The 10,629-nt window shown below is 48.5% G+C and overlaps 2 protein-coding genes across 2 annotated transcripts in view; one reads left to right on the forward strand and one right to left on the reverse strand.

Annotated features, from left to right (window-relative positions):
* LOC307121543 (uncharacterized protein) overlaps positions 1-1,362 on the reverse strand; it is a 33,671-nt gene extending 32,309 nt beyond the window's left edge. Inside the window, exon 1 of the mRNA XM_079809153.1 lies at positions 1,150-1,362. The gene's annotated coding sequence lies outside the window, so the exon portion shown is untranslated. The remainder of the gene's footprint in view (positions 1-1,149) is intronic.
* Positions 1,363-2,351: 989 nt separating this feature from the next.
* The window catches only part of LOC307121281 (fibulin-7), a gene marked incomplete at both ends in the record, with an annotated part of 24,018 nt that continues 15,740 nt past the window's right edge, over positions 2,352-10,629 (forward strand). Inside the window, 3 exons of the mRNA XM_079808813.1 lie at positions 2,352-2,414; positions 5,028-5,163; positions 6,723-6,896. Of these exons, the coding sequence (XP_079664939.1) occupies positions 2,352-2,414; positions 5,028-5,163; positions 6,723-6,896 (373 nt within the window). The remainder of the gene's footprint in view (positions 2,415-5,027; positions 5,164-6,722; positions 6,897-10,629) is intronic.

Raw genomic sequence — 10,629 nt, forward strand, 5'->3', positions numbered from 1 at the left:
AATAAAACACCTGCAGTGTGAGTCCTGTGCACTTTACTTTGTACAGATGAGCTTTTAAAACCTTTATTTGTCTTGACATGTGAAATAATACACATTAGTAGAATAGCAGTGGCTAAATCATTATAAATGATAATTATTATTATCTCAGTGGTCTAATATCAGTCTCTCTCTATATTAATACAGTGTAAGAAGTGGAAATGCGCAGTTGTTATACAGCCTGATCCCAATACTTTACGCTTTAACCTGAAGTAGTCGATTTGCTGTTATTGGTAACTAAAACTAAACCATTAAAATTAGTTCTCGTCAATTGAAATAAAGCTGAAATATATATCAAAAATATACACTTTGATGAAAAATGTAAACAAAACTTAATTTGAAAAATAAAAATGTATTCAAAATAAGATCTAAAATAATAAAATACATTTAGAAATTAAATAAAATAAGTACTAAAAATCCTTAAAAAGCGGAAAAGGTACAAGTGTTTTTCTGCAGGAACATTTTGCATTACGTTTACGGACATTCATATTTTAAAATATGAGTGAAAAATCAATCCGGAAAATGTAACATTATGTATGTCAGGCTACAGACTTAGCGTGAACTAAAAAAATACAAAAAATACATTAAATAAAAATATTACAAATCAAAAACGAATAAAAATGACAAAAACAGCACAATTTTCTGAATATGAAAATGATATAATGCAGACAAACGTAATATAAAAATAATACAAATCTATATAAAAAATATTAATTAATACTATAGTAGTATTTAAATAATACTAAAATATCACAGTGATTTAGTCGGGTGAATCTCATGAATACATATCCAGGTCTTATTTCACCACAAAATCAAACACATAAATAAGAAAATTAATATGCTAAATATATCCTGATAAACACTTACAGCTAAAACTATTTTAACTGTCGTGATAATTTCACAATGCAAAAAAAGACCATATTCTTTATGCAAAATATATATATTTATTTTATTATTTTATGTTTTTGAATGTAGTAATCAAAGCTACATCCCCCCATATCCAGCCCAGATACTGAAACACACATGTGTATATGAAACCCCAGCACTAGAATAACGCATGTCGGCGGGCTGGGAGATGCCGGAGAGTAAGGAGTGAAGAGGGGGGACACTTACACTGGAGGCTGCGGCGGCTGATCCTCAGGCTTCTCTTCTGCACATCCTGCTCATCTGCTGTCCGTAGATTCCCTCCAAACCCTCTCTTTATATCAGTCTAACCTCAGAGAGAGAGAGAGAGAGAGAGAGAGAGAGAGAGAGAGAGAGAGAGAGAGAGAGAGAGAGAGAGAGAGAGAGAGAGAGAGAGAGAGAGAGACACGCCGAGCTCTTACTGTTACACTGGGGGTCCAACCATCACATTCAGAGGGGCTGCCGGACTGATCCATTTCCTGCAGGAGAGGATGGGAGAAATACAGCCGACAAAAATTAAAGTTGTAAAGCAAAATTCAGCTGAGACCCCATAAATCATGTCTGCTCAGTGAATGCGCGTACATACACACCGTTTCACCGTTCTTTCATTAGCGTTTGCCACATTTCCTCCAGGCGCCCTTATTAAGGAAATCAATGAAACGATAACTTAATATAAAACTGTCGGTCCCCGTTTTAACATGACACAGCCGACTGGTTCTTCTCTTGTAATTCAGGGAGCTCTAAACCCATTCCCTCGAGTTTCCCGCTAATGTGAGAGAGAGGATGACAGATGAAAAACTAACTTTAGCTTTGCGCTCCGGCCATTCGAGACGCCGTCGAAATAACGGCTGATGGTGTAAAACTGTCGCGGGTTTGGGATTTAAAAAGCCTCGCCCGTGCCGTGACAGCCGTTATTTCTGAGTTCAGATGATTAATGAACGGGTGGATTTATGTGAAATGAAGTTTAACTGCTTTGTTAGCAATAATCAAATCTATAACTGAAACTATTCAATAAATGAAGCAAAATAAAAACCCTGAGGTAATTTATTCACCCTTTCTGTCACTTGAAGGTCATTTTGGAGCATCCATTCATATTTAATACCGTGTATCGTCCATATATAGCCTGCTTTAAAAGACAACCTGCTTTTTTCATTTGGTAAGGTAAGCCTAAATTAGGTTTAAATCCCTTTTTTTTTTAAAATCGTTTGAGTTCTCTCAGACGCGCGTTCGCGTGCAGGCGTGAGCGCGCTCTGGTCTGAGATGGAGGGCGGGTTGAAAACACTTCAAAACGAGCAAAGACAGCTCAGATATTCAGTCAGGACTCAGGATCTGCATTCCTTCTGCTGAAACTCAGCATAACAACAGTCATTTTTCCGACTTCACTCTGGGTTTGTACGACTTTTGCTTTAAGGATGAAGGTGGTCGTTTTTGCCATGGTCATTTTTACAAGCCATCTCTTCACATCTCAGGGGCAAGTAAGTGAATATAGTCTAAAAATCATCAGAAAACTATCTTTAAAAAAAGGTTTTTGCAAATAATTTGTATTTGTACTATCATGAGATTTTCTATTGGGCTTATATCAATATTGTATTCATTAATAATAATATATTAGGCAACATTTTAACATTTTATTATTATAAATATACATTTTATTATGAATATGTAAATATGATATAGTCTTTTAATCGAAATACTTTATGATTTAATATTTTCTTCTGGTTCTCCAGGGTCAACTATATTAAACAATAGCATATGACTGAGTTTAGAAATTATAAGACAGTTGCTGCTAACTCTCTTCATAAACATCTTCCAGCTCCTCAGTCTGCACATATGAAATATTGTTTCACACTGTGAAACCGCTGTGGTGTTTGCCTTTGGTTTTAACACCAGGCTCTTATATTTCCCCAAAACACAGACTAGATCTAGTCCAAGACTCGCAGTGGACAGTCCAAATGACAGGGCAATTAAACTCTGAAATAGCCTTAACTAGACACTGGAATGGACTTTGGATTCTGCTGAAAAATGCAGATGAAAATATACATTTATATTGTGTGTGTGCGTGCGCGTGTATACACCGATCAGGTATAACATTATGACCACTGACAGGTGAAGTGAGTAACACTGATGATCTCTGTTAGTGGGTGGGATATATTAGGCAGCAAGTGAACATTTTGTCCTCAGAGTTGATGTGTTAGAAGCAGGAAAAATGGGCAAGCGTAAGGATTTGAGCGAGTTTGACAAGGGCCAGATTGTGACGGCTAGAGGACTGGGTCAGAGCATCTCCAAAACTGCAGCTCTTGTGGGCTGTTCCCGGTCTGCAGTGGTCAGTCTCTATCAAAAGTGCTCAAGGAAGGACCAGTGGAGAACCGGCCACAGGGTCATGAAGGACCAGTGGAGAACCGGCCACAGGGTCATGAAGGACCAGTGGAGAACCGGCCACAGGCTCATGAAGGACCAGTGGAGAACCGGCCACAGGGTCATGGAGGACCAGTGGAGAACCGGCCACAGGGTCATGGAGGACCAGTGGAGAACCGGCCACAGGGTCATGGAGGACCAGTGGAGAACCGGCCACAGGGTCATGGAGGACCAGTGGAGAACCGGCCACAGGGTCATGGAGGACCAGTGGAGAACCGGCCACAGGGTCATGGAGGACCAGTGGAGAACCGGCCACAGGGTCATGGAGGACCAGTGGAGAACCGGCCACAGGGTCATGAAGGACCAGTGGAGAACCAGCCACACGGTCATGAAGGACCAGTGGAGAACCGGCCACACGGTCATGAAGGACCAGTGGAGAACCGGCCACAGGGTCATGAAGGACCAGTGGAGAACCAGCCACACGGTCATGAAGGACCAGTGGAGAACCGGCCACACGGTCATGAAGGACCAGTGGAGAACCGGCCACAGGGTCATGAAGGACCAGTGGAGAACCGGCCACAGGGTCATGAAGGACCAGTGGAGAACCGGCCACAGGGTCATGAAGGACCAGTGGAGAACCGGCCACAGGGTCATGGAGGACCAGTGGAGAACCGGCCACAGGGTCATGGAGGACCAGTGGAGAACCGGCCACAGGGTCATGGAGGACCAGTGGAGAACCGGCCACAGGGTCATGGAGGACCAGTGGAGAACCGGCCACAGGGTCATGAAGGACCAGTGGAGAACCGGCCACAGGGTCATGAACGACCAGTGGAGAACCGGCCACAGGGTCATGAAGGACCAGTGGAGAACCGGCCACAGGGTCATGGAGGACCAGTGGAGAACCGGCCACAGGGTCATGGAGGACCAGTGGAGAACCGGCCACAGGGTCATGGAGGACCAGTGGAGAACCGGCCACAGGGTCATGGGCGGCCGAGGCTCATTGATGCCCGTGTGGGCCGATCAAACAGACGAGCTACTGGAGCTCAAACTGCTCAAGAAGTTAATGCTGGTTCTGATAGAAAGGGGTCAGAATACACAGAGCATCTCAGTTTGTTGTGTATGGGGCGGCACAGCCGCTGACCAGTCAGGGTGCCCATGCTGACCCCTGTCCACTGCCCAAAGCACCAACAGTGGGTCCTTGGGTCCTCCATCCATGTGGATGTGACTGTGACACACACCACCTACCTAAGCATTGTTGAGACCATGTCCAGCCTTTCATGGAAACGGTGTTCCCTGGTGGCTGTGGCTCTTTCAGCAGATAATGCGCCGCCACAAAGCACAAATGCTTCAGGAAAGCTTTGAGGAGCACGAGTTTGAGGCGTTGACTTGGCCTCCAAATACCCCAGATCTCAGTCCAATCGAGCATCTGTGGGATGAGCTGAACAAACAAGTCCGATCCATGGAGGCCCCACTTCACAACTTACCGGATTTAAAGGATCTGCTGCTAACATCTTGGTGCCAGATACCACAGCACACCTTCAGGGGTCTAGAGGAGTCTATGCCTCGACGGGTCAGCAAAAGGGGGACCAACACAATATTAGTCATAATGTTATGCCTGATTAGTGTATGTATATTTCTCTTATAATATAAAAGTGTAATAAAACCTTCTATAGATGATGGTGTTGATGAGCTGTGTGGTGTGAGAAGGTGTTTCTCTGTGTTTGATTGCTCAGGTCTGTCAGGGCGGACAGGAAGTGCTGAACGCTCTTCGGGCGGTGCAGAAGCTGCTCTCGGCCCACGAGGCGTCCTTCACTCAGAGTCTGAGGAGCGTCCGCAAGAGACTGGGCCTGCTCCAGAACAGCAGCACAGGTCAGACTCAGCAGCACAGGTCAGACTCAGCAGCAAAGGTCAGACTCAGCAGCACAGGTCAAGCTCAGCAGCACAGGTCAGACTCAGCAGCACAGGTCAGACTCAGCAGCACAGGTCAGACTCAGCAGCACAGGTCAGACTCAGCAGCACAGGTCAAGCTCAGCAGCACAGGTCAGACTCAGCAGCACAGGTCAGACTCAGCAGCACAGGTCAGACTCAGCAGCACAGGTCAAGCTCAGCAGCACAGGTCAGACTCAGCAGCACAGGTCAGACTCAGCAGCACAGGTCAGACTCAGCAGCAGAGGTCAGACTCAGCAGCAGAGGTCAGACTCAGCAGCACAGGTCAAGCTCAGCAGCACAGGTCAGACTCAGCAGCACAGGTCAAGCTCAGCAGCACAGGTCAAGCTCAGCAGCACAGGTCAGACTCAGCAGCACAGGTCAGACTCAGCAGCACAGGTCAAGCTCAGCAGCACAGGTCAGACTCAGCAGCACAGGTCAGACTCAGCAGCACAGGTCAGACTCAACAGCACAGGTCAGACTCAGCAGCACAGGTCAAGCTCAGCAGCACAGGTCAGACTCAGCAGCACAGGTCAGGCTCAGCAGCACAGGTCAGACTCAGCAGCACAGGTCAGACTCAGCAGCACAGGTCAAGCTCAGCAGCACAGGTCAGACTCAGCAGCACAGGTCAAGCTCAGCAGCACAGGTCAGACTCAGCAGCACAGGTCAAGCTCAGCAGCACAGGTCAGTGTGGAAGCACAGGTCAAGCTCAGCAGCACAGGTCAGACTCAGACTCAGCAGCACAGGTCAGACTCAGCAGCACAGGTCAGACTCAGCAGCACAGGTCAGACTCAGCAGCACAGGTCAAGCTCAGCAGCACAGGTCAGACTCAGACTCAGCAGCACAGGTCAGACTCAGCAGCACAGGTCAGACTCAGACTCAGCAGTACAGGTCAGACTCAGCAGCACAGGTCAAGCTCAGCAGCACAGCACAGGTCAGACTCAGACTCAGCAGCACAGGTCAGACTCAGCAGCACAGGTCAGACTCAGACTCAGCAGCACAGGTCAGACTCAGCAGCACAGGTCAGACTCAGACTCAGCAGCACAGGTCAGAACAGCAGCACAGGTCAGACTCAGCACCACAAGTCAAGCTCAGCAGCACAGGTCAGACTCAGCAGCACAGGTCAGACTCAGCAGCAGAGGTCAGACTCAGCAGCACAGGTCAAGCTCAGACTCAGCAGCACAGGTCAGACTCAGCAGCACAGGTCAGACTCAGCAGCACAGGTCAAGCTCAGACTCAGCAGCACAGGTCAAGCTCAGACTCAGCAGCACAGGTCAAGCTCAGACTCAGCAGCACAGGTCAAGCTCAGACTCAGCAGCACAGGTCAAGCTCAGACTCAGCAGCACAGGTCAGACTCAGACTCAGCAGCACAGGTCAGACTCAGACTCAGCAGCACAGGTCAGACTCAGCAGCACAGGTCAGACTCAGCAGCACAGGTCAGACCCAGACTCAGCACAGGTCAGTGTGGAAGCACAGGCTGACTCCTCTCGTCCTGTTCCCAGCATTGGCCTGTCCTCCTCCAGAGCCGCTGGCTAATGGGCGGGTCCTCGGCCGTGTGTTTCGGGCGGGTCATGAGGTCCACTTCCTGTGCCGGCCTGGCTTTCAGCTGACCGGGCCGGAGACCAGAGTCTGCCTGCGGTCACAGACCTGGAGCGGAGAACAGCCGTCCTGCAAGAGTACGAGTCTCACTCGCACGCACTCACACACTCGCTCACGCTCACACTCACTCGCACGCACTCGCTCATGCACACTCACACTCACTCGCACACACACTCTCACGCTCACACTCTCACGCTCACTCGCACACACTCACTCACACACACTCTCACGCGCACTCTCACTCTCACGCGCACTCTCACTCTCACGCGCACTCACACTCTCACGCGCACTCACACTCTCACTCTCACACTTACAGAACAGCAGCACAGGTCAGACTCAGCAGCACAGGTCAGACTCAGCAGCAGAGGTCAGACTCAGCAGCACAGGTCAAGCTCAGCAGCACAGGTCAAGCTCAGGAGCACAGGTCAGACTCAGCAGCACAGGTCAGACTCAGCAGCACAGGTCAGACTCAGCAGCACAGGTCAAGCTCAGCAGCACAGGTCAGACTCAGCAGCACAGGTCAGACTCAGCAGCACAGGTCAAGCTCAGCAGCACAGGTCAGACTCAACAGCAGAGGTCAGACTCAGCAGCAGAGGTCAGACTCAGCAGCACAGGTCAAGCTCAGCAGCACAGGTCAGACTCAGCAGCACAGGTCAAGCTCAGCAGCACAGGTCAAGCTCAGCAGCACAGGTCAAGCTCAGCAGCACAGGTCAGACTCAGCAGCACAGGTCAAGCTCAGCAGCACAGGTCAAGCTCAGCAGCACAGGTCAGACTCAGCAGCACAGGTCAAGCTCAGCAGCACAGGTCAGACTCAGCAGCACAGGTCAAGCTCAGCAGCACAGGTCAGACTCAGCAGCACAGGTCAGACTCAGCAGCACAGGTCAAGCTCAGCAGCACAGGTCAAGCTCAGCAGCACAGGTCAAGCTCAGCAGCAGAGGTCAGACTCAACAGCAGAGGTCAGACTCAGCAGCACAGGTCAAGCTCAGCAGCACAGGTCAAGCTCAGCAGCACAGGTCAGACTCAACAGCACAGGTCAGACTCAGCAGCACAGGTCAGACTCAGACTCAGCAGCACAGGTCAGACTCAGACTCAGCAGCACAGGTCAGACTCAGACTCAGCAGTACAGGTCAGACTCAGCAGCACAGGTCAGACTCAGCAGCACAGGTCAGACTCAGCAGCACAGGTCAGACTCAGCAGCACAGGTCAAGCTCAGCAGCACAGGTCAAGCTCAGACTCAGCAGCACAGGTCAGACTCAACAGCACAGGTCAGACTCAGCAGCACAGGTCAGACTCAACAGCACAGGTCAGACTCAGCAGCACAGGTCAAGCTCAGCAGCACAGGTCAGACTCAACAGCACAGGTCAGACTCAACAGCACAGGTCAGACTCAGCAGCACAGGTCAGACTCAACAGCACAGGTCAGACTCAACAGCACAGGTCAGACTCAGCAGCACAGGTCAAGCTCAGCAGCACAGGTCAGACTCAGCAGCACAGGTCAAGCTCAGCAGCACAGGTCAGACTCAGCAGCACAGGTCAGACTCAGCAGCACAGGTCAGACCTGGAGCGGAGAACAGCCGTCCTGCAAGAGTACGAGTCTCACTCGCACGCACTCACACACTCGCTCACGCTCACACTCACTCGCACGCACTCGCTCATGCACACTCACACTCACTCGCACACACACTCTCACGCTCACACTCACACTCTCACGCTCACTCGCACACACTCACTCACACACACTCTCACGCGCACTCACACTCTCACTCTCACGCGCACTCACACTCTCACGCGCACTCACACTCTCACTCTCACACTTACACACACTTGCACGCGCACTCACACGCACCCCGCTCACGCACTCACACACACACTCACACACACTCTAACGCTCACTCGCACTCACACTCACACTCTCACTCTCACGCGCACTCACACTCTCACGCGCAGTCACACTCTCACGCGCACTCACACTCTCACTCTCACACTTACACACACTCGCACGCGCACTCACACGCACCCCGCTCACGCACTCACACACACACTCACACACACTCTAACGCTCACTCGCACTCACTCGTACATGCACACTCACGCTCACACTCTCACGCTCACTCGCACACGCTCAGTCACACACACTCTCACGCTCACGTGCACCCACGCTCACACTCACACGCTCATTCACACGCACTCGCTCACGCACTCACACACACACTCACTCACACTCTCACGCTCACTCGCACGAACTCGCTCATGCACACACACACACTCTCACGCTCACACTCACACTCTCACTCGCACACACTCACTCACACACACTCTCACGCTCACACTCACACACTCGCACGCGCACTCACACACTCTCATGCTCACTTGCACGCGCACTCACACACTCTCATGCTCACTCTCACGCTCACGCTCACACTCACACACACTCTCTCACACACTCTCACGCTCACTCGCACATGCACATGTCTTTCTTTAAATTCTTTAATTACTAGATAATTGGCCAATTTAGTGGTTCTATTTAGGAGTTTATTTGTGAGGTCAAAATGTGTTTTTAGTGATTTATCATGGGTGTCTTTTAGATTGTTGTCAATTTCTTTAATAATGGTTTTGGGGTTGTAGCTGTGGTCAATCGGGGCTTGAGTTTGATGGACTAGTTGGCAGAGGTGTCAAGTAACGAAGTACAAATACTTCGTTACCTTACTTAAGTAGAAATTTTGAGTATCTATACTTTACTGGAGTAATTATTTTTCAGCCTACTTTTTACTTCTACTCCTTACATTTTCAAGCAATTATCTGTACTTTCTACTCCTTACATTTTAAAAATAGCCTCGTTACTCCTATTCCATTTCGGCATGTTTTCATTCCGGCTTGTCATAAAAAAACAACAACTATCCAGATAAATCGCGCCATCCGGACAGAGTGAATTTGATTGTGGTTGGATGAGAAGGATAAACACAAACCGTTCTGAGTCTGACACCCTATTGGGTTGTAGGCGATCAATCACGCCTGCACCTGCACAAATCACACACCATGTTGCCAGATAGGGCGGGTTCTCGCCGACGAGCACGCACTTTCAGCCAATCAGCGATCAGCAGGCAGACGAGCTCATTCATGCCTTTAGCCGGGTTTTTAGCGCGATAACTCATATATTCCAGTGATCGCTATGCCAGTGGCATAAATACACAGTAAGTTGTATCTACAGCAAAGAGTGGGAGAGTGACTCAACTCTCAAACGTGAATTACACCTGTGAATCGAGGACTCTTTTTAAATATAACCGTGACTCCTGTCCATCATCATACACACACTTAGGACATCTGCAACTAGCAACCCCGACAGATGCTGAAAGAGGTTCAAATCAACGATTAATCTGCTTTGACTGTGCTAAGTGCATGTGCCATGTACTTCACGAAAGACATACTGTAGTTTTGTCAAAGCAAAGTGCAACACAAGGGTAAGCGCATTGTTGTTATTTATTTGTTGACGGATTATTGTACAGTATAAATGAATTACGCATTTTGACATTGGTGTGTGCATTAACGTGTGAAATGCCTGTTAATTACATAGCTTTTTCCAATCTCTATATTGGGCACTTTTTGCACGTAAATTGGCTTCTTACTGTTGACAATGAAAATCTTGTGTTTTTCTAAGGGATTGCCGTTTTGACAGTTTCTACCTGGACATATAGTCATATTTGAACCGTTTTACTGGGATTTTTTTTATGCTTTAAGGAGATAAAATGGTAACTTACTTATCAACATTGATTGGTATGGCAATAAAATAATATCACATTATTTTGGCAGTTAA

Source organism: Gobio gobio, assembly GCF_949357685.1.
Source record: "Gobio gobio genome assembly, chromosome: 25".
In the NCBI taxonomy this organism is placed as follows: Eukaryota; Metazoa; Chordata; class Actinopteri; order Cypriniformes; family Gobionidae; genus Gobio; species Gobio gobio.